The 12,816-nt window shown below is 42.1% G+C and overlaps 1 protein-coding gene across 7 annotated transcripts in view; it reads right to left on the reverse strand.

Moving 5' to 3' along the window:
• DIP2C (disco interacting protein 2 homolog C) overlaps positions 1-12,816 on the reverse strand; it is a 287,798-nt gene that overhangs the window by 78,149 nt on the left and 196,833 nt on the right. For all 7 annotated transcript variants that reach the window (XM_083704608.1, XM_083704609.1, XM_083704605.1 and 4 more), the window contains 4 exons: positions 8,376-8,507; positions 7,559-7,678; positions 6,994-7,191; positions 4,018-4,109 (listed from right to left, as the gene is read on the reverse strand). In XM_083704608.1, coding sequence (XP_083560734.1) covers positions 4,018-4,109; positions 6,994-7,191; positions 7,559-7,678; positions 8,376-8,507 — 542 coding nt within the window. The remainder of the gene's footprint in view (positions 1-4,017; positions 4,110-6,993; positions 7,192-7,558; positions 7,679-8,375; positions 8,508-12,816) is intronic.

Raw genomic sequence — 12,816 nt, forward strand, 5'->3', positions numbered from 1 at the left:
TGCAAAAGAGGAGGGAAGGGAATTAAGCAGAGACTCCCAACACATTTTCCAACCTTTAGATAATGCACAAGAAACACTTCATGTGTATGACACACAACTTCACTTTGGTGTTTTCGTTTTTGAGAGGAAGCCTCTCTAGAGTGATCGATATCAGAAACACAAAGAGAGAAGGGTAGAGGGGATGAGATTTCATAAAGTCAAACCAATTCTTCTAACAAGAACGCTTCTTTGATATCTTTGGCTTAGGTGCATAAGCTATACTTTAAAGGTGTAAACTGCTCTGATGGTACGCTTCCAAACAGTTTCATTCAAGGTCAATAATATAACTCAAGACAGAAGATACACACCCTCATTTCAACAGACCCTCTTCCAAAAATAATGAAAGGGGGAAAGCATCTACTTTTAAACCCACCATGGTTTCAACTAATACCTGCATTATGCTTTCATTTTGATCATTTGCCAAAGGTCAAATTGATAAACTCTCTGCCTGCCTACAATGACTCGTAGAGGATGCTATTTCTTTGTTGAAAATCACATTTCTAATCAAGCTCATGCAAAAGGAACGCGCACACCACCACCCCAGCATTTTCCCAGTTACAATTTACATTCACAATTTTGCCCTCTCTCCTTTCTGGATGTCTCCATTGGGGACCAGGGATAGTGAAGAGATGCTCTCAAAATGGTAGCATGGTATTTAAGGCATTGACTTCAGACAGAGCCTTGACAAAGTCTGAGCTCTTCCACATGTGCTGCATGACCTTCCTCTTAGTGCCCAAGGCTCAGGTGCATGCACTGGACTAACACATGTTTGCATGTTGAAGCTGTCCACCTCCTTGTCTTCGTCACGCACAAAAAGCCGCATTTCAGGAAAGGAAATAGAATAGAAGGGTCTGGAAACTTCTGTTTCAGTGTATCTGAAGAAGTGTGCATGCACACGAAAGCTCATACCAAGAACTAACTTAGTTGGTCTTTAAGGTGCTACTGGAAGCAATTTTTTTTGTTCAGGAAAGGAGTCTGCATGGCCTGACTTGGCGCCATTAGCATTGCCTTTAAAAAGGAAGGTGAGGGAGCAAGAGAACAAGCAAACTGGGAAATTGGTGCCTATGCGTGGGAAATTTAGTTTTGGAAATTCCGTAAAATAAAAGCAAGATTTATATCACTAGGGGAACTTTGGATACCTTTTAATGTTTTGGTATGTGTACGTTATAACCTGCCCTTAGTCCCCAGGATATAATGAAGTAAAAATAAAAAATCAAAAAAAAATCCAGTTTCACTGTAACACCCGGTAATCCTCATCAAAGGAAATGCACAGAGCGGGGGGAAAGCCTAGCTGTGCTGTCATCCTCATGGCTTCTCTTGTCTTACTCTCTCTGGGAACTGCTTCAGCCCACTACTGCTATGGCTTAGAGACTTAAACACTGTCATAAATCAAGACGAAAGATTCCGTGGACCCGTCTTGGCTAAATGCCAAAGCAGAGAGTGATTTAAATTCAACATCTGCCCACAGTTCTCTTTAGTTTAATTCTTTATGATTACTTATGAACACAAAAACGAGGAAATAATTTATTTTCTGTAGGGCTCAAACCAACTTCCCCAACCCCCACCAGCCCACTTGTCAAGTACAAGGGCAGCATTCTGAAGTTAAGTAGCTTAAAGGGTAGAAGAAGAGGAAGAAAAATCCCCGTACCTATGCCATAACTGGGGATAAAGTTGCAAGAGACTACAGGGGGAAGGGCAAAACCAATGGGATTAAGGAGACTCCTCAGAGCTTAAAACTGTTCCTTTCACTATTTTGGGAGGGCTCTCTTTGCACAATGCCAGTCACTTGCCCAACTTCCATCAACGAAAGCTTAGCAGTACCACCAATGTTCCAGCTTTGTTGAATGGAGCCATTTAGAAAAATGCTCTCAAGCTGGGAGGCAGGCACTCTGTGTGCACGGAAATTTAGCATATTGCTGTTAGTCGCTTGCTTTGAATGTATGCGGGTGTTTTTGTTGTTTTTCCTATTTAGAAGGCAGCTTGCCCCAACCTACAGGAAACAGGGACTTTAAAAAAAAAATAAGCACGTTCCGTAACAGAGAATTTTCTATACGGAGTAATGAGCGTTCTTGTGCAAATTTGAGCTGAAGAAACAGCTGTACAGAGACTTAAGGCTTCTTATGCACAGGAAGTGAGACTTTGGAGAGCCCAGGAGGACGTGCTTTTATATTTTGCCCTAGGCTTGACGTGATCAGGGCAGCTACCTGCAGAACTCCTTAAAAAACCCAGCAACTGGCACTACCATCATGAACTACAAGCTCCTCAAAGGCAACCAATGCAGAGAGTATCTCTCAATACTATTTCCCCTACAGTATTTTTTTTACTTTGCATTTATTGCCATAAGTAGTTTTTCCCATCAGGATGATACACATAGGAAAAGAGAATTGTCTGTATCCCTGTGTATGCGTGCATGTATAGGAGCAGCTTCAAATGTCTCTGATGACTGGTCCAATTTTGGCACTGACATGGGGTGTGTGGGTGTGGGTGGGTGTGGCAGTTCATGCGCAGAAGCCTTCAGGAATGTGCAGGAGATGGAAACTAAAACAGTGACAGACACCAGCAAGGGATAAGAAGCAAATAGCAGAGGTGGTGTCACGTGGGAAAACGCAAAGCAAATATTGGGTGCTGAGGTCAGTCAATGACAGGCAAATGAGCAGCGAGTATAAACTGAAAGAAAATCAAGTTGGCAATGCAGAGGCAGTGAAAACTCACTTGAAGGAAGCCAAATCTTACAAGTATTTAGCAGAAACAGGCAAAAAATGGACTTTAGACAGGGATATTGGGAGTTCAACTGTCTTCAAGTGAGCCTCTTGGTTTTTCAGGATCGTCTCACTGTTTTATTGGGTGGGGGGGGAGACTGGATTGTATGGGTATATCAGAGACTTTTGCTAAAAGGAAGTAAGTGCAGTGTACAAGCCTAGCTGGCAACATTATACAAAAAGTGCGCTCACATCACAATATGCAAAATCAAGGGAAATGTGCAAAATGTTCCCCCACCCCACATATTTTATTTAATAATGCAGACACGTTTGTTTGCTTTTGCATTGAAGCAGGGAAATGTAAGGAATCTGAAGATTATGTATTAATAAAAGGATTTCCATGAATAAGATCCTAAAGGGGGGGGGGAATTTTAAAGAGGCATGTTGTGTGCGGAGTATATGCCTCCCCTCAGCATTAGGGAAACATGGAAAACTGTCCCCATATTTTATTTTATTTTTGAACTGAGGCAAGTGTGTGGTTCACATTCCTGAGAGAAGCTCTGGAACTCAGTAGCCAACATGGAGACTACTAGAAGTTGTTTAGGTTAAGCTCCCACATTTCCTGACCACAGCCTATGCTGATGGGAGGTGAAATCCAGTAGCAACCATTAGATACTGTGGACTGCGACCTACCCAGTCATTGTAGAGTTGAACAGAAATGATGAGGACAGGCCTAAAAGTTATAAAACGCATCTCCTGGCACCCCAACCCCAAAGTAGCTATGCTCTTATGCCAACTTTCCCTACTTTCAAGTAGGATTTTGTTTCTTTAACCAGTTTTGCTTAGTTTCTTATTAATTATCTAGCAGCATTCCTTGGTTCAAGCCTGGTCTCTTCACAAGGCCCTCATTGTTTCGGGGTCTCCAATACACACAGCCCCATTACCCAAATTAATTTCATCCGCATGATAAACACTCTTCATATAGGGAAGCCTTTGTGTCACAGAGTAGCTTGTTTGAGAGAAAAGAGAGAAAGGAATATTTTTTTCTGACCTTAAATAGACTTCTGAGGTAAATTTCCAGCCAACCATTAGTGAGCAATAGGACCCGATCGTTTAGACGTGTGACACAGAACTAAAACATGGACAGTTGACTGATCTGTTCCAAGGTTAGAAAATTCACTATGTACCCCAACGCAAATACATGGCTTTCACCTCCATGTGTCTTTGATGTCAAACGTGACATACTATTAAGGCTTGCAATGAAAGCACAGGCACTTACCCTGTCTCCTGGCCGCACCATCGGTTCTTGCTTCGTGCCCAACTTATGTAGTATGTTGTATGCGACTTTCATACTACGGGTCCACAGTTTGCCTATTCACAAAACAACTGTGTGTAAGTATTCCCATTAAGATGGGGCTGTACAGTTTCATTCCAAAATGATTCAAAACACACCTTGTGCACCCATTTGCCGAAAGCCTTTATTGTTCTCCAACGGAGAAATGTGCAACATACCACAAACACTGTACTTCCTGCTATAATATCACAGAATGATCACTCCAATCCTCAAGCTAAACTTGATAGTAAAGAGGACAGGTATAGAACAAGCTGAGAAGATGGAAACTGGTGAACCATAACTTCACTACCATTTTAATTGTAATTCAATTTAATTTTATAGCCAAGTGGAAACTTCCATTTATATTATGGAGCTGAAAGTGGGAGAACTATGCAACTGCTGTCTTGTCAGCACAAGGGAGTCAGTTCAGTTTCAGTGTGCCTGGCCGAATTAATTATTTTGTTCTCAGCCGCTTTCCTATTGGCAAGCGGTATCGTGGCTACTTATGAAGGGCAAAATTAATGGGGATTTTTCCTGAGCAAGCTGTTCTGAAAATTGGGTAAGAGCATGGCTTGCGTAGAGGAAAATGTTCTTCTGTGGCTGTGCCAATACAAGTTCAAGAGGTAGCAACGTTTGGCCCAGATTCAATTGCGGCCATAACCAAGGCATTAGACACCTTTAGTCTGGATCAATGTCATTAAGCCTACTGAGAACATTCATACAGGTTATTTCCACTTCCTACAAAATGCCAAAATCTTTCCACACCAAACTGTGATTGTTTCCAAGCGGTGCCTTTCACGATGAAGCCCATGGCTACAGAAGGTTAACAATGGAATGCTTCAAAACTAAATAAATAAAGCCAAACATTTGCAAGCAGAATTTAGGGAAGAAGAAATGTTGAGTTCCTATCAACTTTACTGAATTAAATTGTATGTACAGCATGAGGAAACAGAAATGCACCTGAGGCGAAACCATCTCAAGAGAGACAAAGCTCTTTACACAAAACAGTTTTGGTACAAGTACTTGCTTCAGAACAAGGTGGGCAGATAGTCAAAGACCACCTCCGAGAAATATTAGGGAGCCGTGTCCCTGAGATGCTTGTTTTCTACATGTGTGTTCCCTATGTAGTGTACTCAAACAAAAGATATCCCATTTGAGTTGTCAACAACGTTCCTTTTCAAAATGTCTAGACTGGCTCTAAGCAACTTTTAGTAATTTTAATTGGAATTTATGGGCATTTAGAAACATTGGGAGCTGCCGTATACCATGTCAGACTATTGGGTCCAGGCAGCTCAGTACTGTCCACACTGGCTGGCAGCAGACTGCCAGGAATTCAGCCACAGAGCTTCAGCCCTTCCTCTACTTAAGTACTGCGGCCTAAGGAAGTTTCACACTTTCTCTTAGCAGAGCCAAGCAAAGTGATAGCATGCTTGCAGATTACTATCTCTTACTTAAGATGCAATTCAGTGAGTTCTGAAAACCCAAGCTTGCTCTTGGCATCATTTACCTGAAGAGAGCAGGCCCCATCCCTAGTATGTATATAGGGGAAACATATTGTTTTCCATCTGATCCCAAGTAACCCTACTTTCAAACTGTTAAGTCTGCCAGACTTCTTAAAAAGCAGAGGTTGACTAAGGTGCTTTTGCATCATTTGGCACAAAGCCTTCTGGCCAGGTCATTTCCTCACTAGTGCCTTATCGCAAATGTGTTAAGTGTAAAGGCTGCCCAAGTAGCGCTTGTGGGCAGACAGGTGTGCCAGCAGAAAAGTAAACTACAAAATTAGCTCCCGTATAATGCACAGTAGGATTGTCACCACCACACGGCACCAACTCAGCCACAGCAAACCAGAATACTCTTACCAAACCTATGTACAGCAGTTCCACGTTTGCCAAAAGACAGCTGCAAATAATCGTCAATGGTTTGTTTTTTTCAGTATCAGAACAAACACAACAGCTTATTGATATGGTCTGCATCATATGACTCCTGTGACGTGGGTTCCAATTCCACTAGCATTAAATAAGGAACAACCAGGTTGCCATGACCAGAAGAGGAAATGGCTTGGGCGAGGATCGGCCCCTGCTACCAAGTGCCAAGAGGATGGGCACAAGAGTAGCCCAACTCACACTGTACAAGCAAAATGTGCTGCGCTGAGGTCCGCAGCAGCCTCTGCAAAACTGTAACTGCACAGGCGGCTACGGAGTATGTATTTCAGACAGATAATTGTACATTTGAGTAAAGGCAGAAGGAATTACTTCAGGGATAGTGTGCACATTAGTCTCACTAATTATTTCTGTGCTGGTCTGCGTATGCAAACACATTGTGTGAAGAGTATGCAGTGCATATGACTCTCTGCTTCTTGAACCCTTGCAATGGTTTGAAATTTGAATTTTTATATCAATTATTTCACTCACAACACTCAAGACTTTTGCACATCTTCAGGCATGGGAAGTCTTTGCAGGGTAACTTGAATTTCAATAAAATCCAACGAAAGAAAACCAGCCAATCTTAGATATTAATAAGGACATCTCTATAAGGAATCAGACTAATATCCTAGCCCTGTGCTTTAGCGCCAATTGACACAGGCTCTCCAGAATCTCTCAAGGAGATTTTACCCCACCCCACTCCCCAATCATTGCAACTAGCAAGCCTGTTAAGTGGGGAGTTCTGGATTCAGCATAGGGCTTCACAAAGTCAAAGTATGCCCCCCTCCAATGAGCTACATACTTTCCCATCAGCTCTACTCCCTCAGATAAATGTATAAGTACATAGCCTCAAGACCCCCCACAAAAGTTATATAGTTTTTTTAAGGATCTAAGGAAGTATAAGATGCATATTTCGTAATGATCAAAGACGAAAACACAGAGTTCTATTTTCTTAACTTGGGGAATGGGGAATTGCAAGGAAATTCAAAAAGTCGCTGACCGTAAGTGAGAATATATAGTGGTTTTCCATTGGTGTCCATAGTGGTTAGACAAGGAGCTTTCGGGGAAATGGTTCCCCATCGTTGCAATGCCGCTTCAAGAGATGGAGGCCAATTTGTAACCACGCCCAGCTGTTCTCCACGCATCGCCAACATCTGCGCTCCCTCTGGCTTTGGTTGGTTTGGGTCTGGCTGTTGAACTTACAGTTGTAAGAGAGCGTTACTTCATGTTTCTTAATGCCATGCTTTATTATGCCTATTGATAAGTCAACATCTGCTTTTGAGAAATCAAATGATGTACATGCAATGTGAGACAACTCTATCCTGGTTTCTGATCTTCTTCTGTACACCTCCCATACCCTACCCTGTAACCACACTGCTCCTTCCTCAAACACACACACCAGGCTAGCAGATCAAATGCATAAAAAACCAGTTTGTGCAATTAAAATCTGAGTTCAGAATCCAAGCTCACTTGCTGTAAAACATTTCTCCAAGCACACAAAAAATGAACAGTACTTTTACAAACCCAGTACAAAAAACTTGGTCAGGGGAGTCAAACTATTTTACCTTCTAATAATTCTTCAAAGTCATCTACAAAGAACTCTCGTAATGGGGGCCGTTTGGGTCGTTTTAAGGTGTTGACCAACTGCTGAATTTTTGCCGACACTCTGCTGCTTACGGGAACTCCTGCAGAAAAGAAAATTGACATAAGTTTTCAAGCAGCAGACATGCCTTCCAGTTGCAAGCAGAGGAGAAAAGCATATCAACCTGAAGGCAAATTCAAATAGGCAGGTTAGCTAGTTGCACACCCCTGACAGCTTGTTACCTATGGACTGGACAAAGTTCCAAGATGAGCAGCATCTGTGCAAAATGGTGAATAGCCTTTTTGCTGCCATGACCTTTATACCTGGGAACTGCTGGTCATGTGTTACAAGAGTGGTCGAGCCAAGGTCCACTGCCACTGGACATCTAAAATCATATATGCCTCCCAGTGTAGATATAAACCTACTTTGGGTTTAGGTATATAGGTACTGTCTGCCTTTTTAAAAATCCTGTTAATTGGTCCAGGAAGCAAATTCCAACACCTCTAACAAGTAAGCAATTTCACTAACTAGCTATAGTGGGTACTCTTATGAAACAACTTGCTCTTTTCCTGAGTTTTTTCACATCTCTGGGATTCTCCTTCCAGTACCTAAAAACATGCCGAACACAGATATTTCTCACTTTCTTCTCTTTCCTGGTCATCTTCTTGGCAGAAATGTGAACTCACCCAAACTTTTTTTTTTTTGGGGGGGGGGAATATTCTCATTAAATGGCCTATTTAGCCAAACATTCCCTCCTGTGGTTCATGCACTCCTACATCATTTTTACAAGCCATAATTACCATCGCCAGTTTCCATAAGTTCAGCATTTCCATATTTTGGTGCCACCCTCGATGTTGAACCTTGTGGTCTTTCTACTTGTATTGAGTGTTCTGAGGTGTAAGTGGTAACATCTGGAGGTGCGGAATGGTTTTCTGCAGAAATAAATTCAAACCTTTTAATAATCTCTTCACATACTTTTGACTGAAGTTGTCTTACTACACAATCCAAACACTCGTTCTATAAAGTTAACACTTTTGTAACATGCTGTTGCCGTTAATACACTTTTGCATTTAATGTAGAACCAAAGTTTCAGGAATTCAGATGAAAATAGTCTCATTTAAAGCCCATAAGAACGCAAGGAGAGCCCTGATAGATTGCACCAAAGGCCCATATAGTCTCTTCTGTTCTCCCAGTGGACAACCGGATGCCTCTGGGAATCCCACAAGCAAGAGCTGACAGCAACAGCACTCTCCTGCTCATGGGGCACAAGTTATGCACTCAAGCTGCACAAGAGTCTGTAGCCACGAAAAAGAACGTTCCTCGAATTGAAAACGGGATAAACATTAAACTAAAAATAATTTCAGGTACCCATACTTTAAGATGCATTAGTTATTTGTTAGACTGGAAGAAGCTGGGGTATAAGAGAGAACCAGCCATCTAAAATTAAAACATTAATATATTGTTGTCTATTACATGGCGAACAGCTTCTGAAACCAAGGGTAGCTGCAAAAAGAGTTTGTGATATGACCCGGTGGTGGTCAGAGGGGATGTGTTCAGAGTAACACAACAACTGAATGATGTGGACTCTAGTCCATGTGTCATAGTAAACTGGTTAAGTACTTAAGGTGACCGAAGACTCTTGTTCTTACATTTTACTGAGTAATACTTTTTGTGTTGGCTTAAGACTCTAATTTCTAGGCACACATAGGAGTAAGTTCCTACTTTCTCCTCCTCCTACTTAGGAGTAAGTTCTGCTGGAATCACTGGGGCTCACTTCCATATGAACAAAGTCAGGTTGACAGCCCACGGCATTCAGTATTATTGCAGCCGTAGTTTCACAGTTTTAATTTCATTTTAAATAAAAAATGTTTTAGGCTAGGTAGGACAACATAAGCAGATTGGGTCATCTGTACGCTTTAGTTGACATTCCTGCATTGCAGGGGGTTGGACTAGAGGACCTTTGTGAGGTGCCTTCCAACTCGATGATCCTACAACTTTTGCCATCGTCCTACAGGTGTGCGACTTCTAACGAATTGTGTGGACCAAGAGCATCAGGCTCGCCACTAGCCTATTTTTAGATGCAGTTGCTATTTTGATTCTTTCTCAACAGCAGAGGCTGCATTTCCAGAAGCCAGCATGACTTGGTGAGTGACCTGCCTTGTGACGTTTGTTAAACAATTCGCAAGCTAATCCTCTCCTTTCACAGCTCAGTAACCCACCATTGCTTTCCCAATTTATTTTTTCCCCTCGGCCGCTTTTCGGCTTGCACTCACTCTCTGCGCAGTCTTTTTTTGAATCGTGCATAGCTACAGGAGGCAGGAAGCGACACCATCTCATGCTTAAACAAGTTTCCTATTCAGAAGGCTAAGTGATCAAAAGTGCCATCCCATCAAGAAGGAATGGTGCCATGCCCCTAAGCCATACTGAAACCATTAGGAATAATTGCCATTGAGTTTAAGCAAGGCATAGATTTCTAAAAAGGAATACATGCTCCATTATCTATAGATTCAAGACGTCAGCGCTCAAAGGAATCAAGGGGCTGCAGGAAAACCATCTCTAGCTCAAGCTAATCACACCACTCCCTCCCTTTGCCAGCCTTGCTGGTGACCCAGATCATGGGCGGTGGGGACAACAACACATAAAACAAGCAATCGTTCTTTTCTTCAACCACATTATGATTCCTATAATTATTTGGCATGGGGTTTCTCGCTTCCAATTGCTTTGTGCAATTTTTGTTTGGTTGGCTGCCTAGAGAATACCAAAGGAGAGGCAAGATATAAACATTCAAAGCACTGAGGCAAAAATCATGGGATTAAGACACGTCTGCCCACTCAGTACAATATATTCTAAGGCATCCGTGTCAATAGATCCAACACAATTCATACAGAGGTGAATTCAGGTGTAACAGGGCAAGATGGCAAATGTCCTGCCAACAGGTGCCTACTGAGAAAATAGCTAGAGTAGAATCAACTGGAGGAAGATTCCGCAATCATCCTTTGCATCATGAGTGGGTGCATTTAGCCTGAATATCTATTTGAGGTTATTTCCGAGTTATTTCTTGTTACAATCTTTAAGAGCCATCTTTGGAAGAAGAGTAGCTTGATTCAAAAACACGAGGAGCCCTTCAAAGTGCACATGAATGGAATGACTGTACAAGATACCTGAAATATTTTCCTGCAAGTATGTGAGCTTCAACTATTTATGTACAGCGACAAATTACCTTTGTACATTGATGATAAATTACTCTTTAACTCCCAGGTTTGTGAGGAATAATAAACTATGCCAAAGCAAGATTAAGGTGGTTGGGGGTCCAGATGCAGTCCTCAAAATATGTGTCCCTTCTCTCCCCCCCCCCAAAAAAAGGCACACATGATATAAGGTACTAGAAAATACGTCTTGTGATATCATAAAAACTAACAAATCTATTATGGCATAAGCTTTTGTGATCTAAAAATGTATTCTGAGCTTGTACATCTCTCAGAAAACAGACAAGCTAAAAACTGTTTGCCAACCTTGATGGAAAAAGAAAGAAAGAAAATACCCTAAGCCCGTGGAATTTCACATTTTAAACTCAATTACTTCATCGTTGTTTCGATCATTTCCCACCACCCGCTTCAACCAGTTTTAACCTGGCCTGAGTTTTAGATGCAGAAGTTCCAACGGTGTCCAACTGTGAGCTTAGACGTGCTCTGCTGACTGAGCTTGGGTTAATATGCACAGGGGACTGATTCCTAAGAGGAGTTGTCATAACCCTGTAGTCACTAGGAGTAAGGGTCCGTGGAAAGCAGAACAATTTGCTTCCATTAAAAAAAAATATGATCAGGCCAGAATCCTTTGGGAAACCAGCAAACAGGATTAAAGCACTTTACCCTCCTTTGGTTTCAAGCAACAGGTATTCAGAAGCATTGCTGCCTCCAGCTGTGAACCTAGAGAGTAGTCATCATGCCTAGTAGGCACAGTCAGTATTTTCCCCCCAAATTGCTCAGTTAAAAAAATAAAACAAAATAAAGCCTTCTCCTATTTTCCAGTGTTCTGCCCCAACAGCAAAATCACTGAGGTAACCAACAGGATTTTTTAACGCTATACACACACACTCTCTAACTTACAATTTGATTGCGTCAAAATTATTATTTGAATTTATACCCCCCCCTTTTATAAAATAACTTTAAACCAAGTTCTCGCTGGCATCCATTTGTCTCAGGATGCAAGCTGCTTCTATTTTAGTTCTGCTCAGTTCTGTACTGATAATGATCCCTTCACCATGAACCTTCCCCCCAGCTTCCTCACAAGGAAGCCGAGGCTGCAATCCTATGCTTTCTTACCTGGGACTAAGCCCCATTGAACACAGAGAGATTTCCTTCTGAGTAGACCTATAAACTACTGTATTGCGAGTTAACTATACAGCGAATTCTTAACAAGTACCAGGACTTCAGCTCGTGCATAGAAGGAAACATGTCCAGAGGTGGCATGTGCCCATTGCAACTGGCAAAGCAAAAGGCTAGGCAGACAGCTGAGTGCCAGTGATACCCCTTGGACTGTTTGTAAGAAGGCAGGTAGGGGGCAGGCTGCAGGTAGGCTGAGCTAAGTGGGGCAGTGCCCCATTCACCCAAATGGACCAGCATCCCCTGGACATGTCTAAGCCTCTTTTCAATATTTAAACAGGTTTCTGGATCTATGGAAATTCTAAAGGCTAGAAGACAATTATTATAGTCAAAACAATGCACTTGTCAATCAGACTTCACTCATTGGCTAAAGACACTGAAAGGTGGGAGCAACTAGATCTGCTTATCTTACAGAATTTGCTTAGAAGGTTGTCTGCACAGTTTGCTCCAACTTTACTTCTAGGAAGGAGAGTATCTTACTTTAAAATAAAATAAAATTAAACGCTGCAGGCACGGATCATGCTGTCTATAAAAAGCTATGTGGAATTGCCTTCTGTTCTTCCCAGTCCATGGTAAGATGAACAAGAGGGACGTCTACTCGAAACCATTCCTTAGTAGCAGTTTGTTGGCAGGGCAACCAGCTACAATGCTTGGAAGAAGTATTGAAGTTAGCCAAGTGGTTCAGTGCCACCGTCAACCATGATGTAGGTGGAAGAATGACTGGAACTCATCCCTCCTTCTGAACTATGACTTTTCGCAAGGGTCAAGCTTCTGAACAGCAGAAGGAATACCGAATGCAAACTTCCCCATCTGCACCTGTTCACTGTAACTCTTGAACTACACAAAACATGTGGTGGTG

Source organism: Podarcis gaigeae (assembly GCF_964106915.1).
Source record: "Podarcis gaigeae genome assembly, chromosome: 12".
Taxonomy (NCBI): Eukaryota; Metazoa; Chordata; class Lepidosauria; order Squamata; family Lacertidae; genus Podarcis; species Podarcis gaigeae.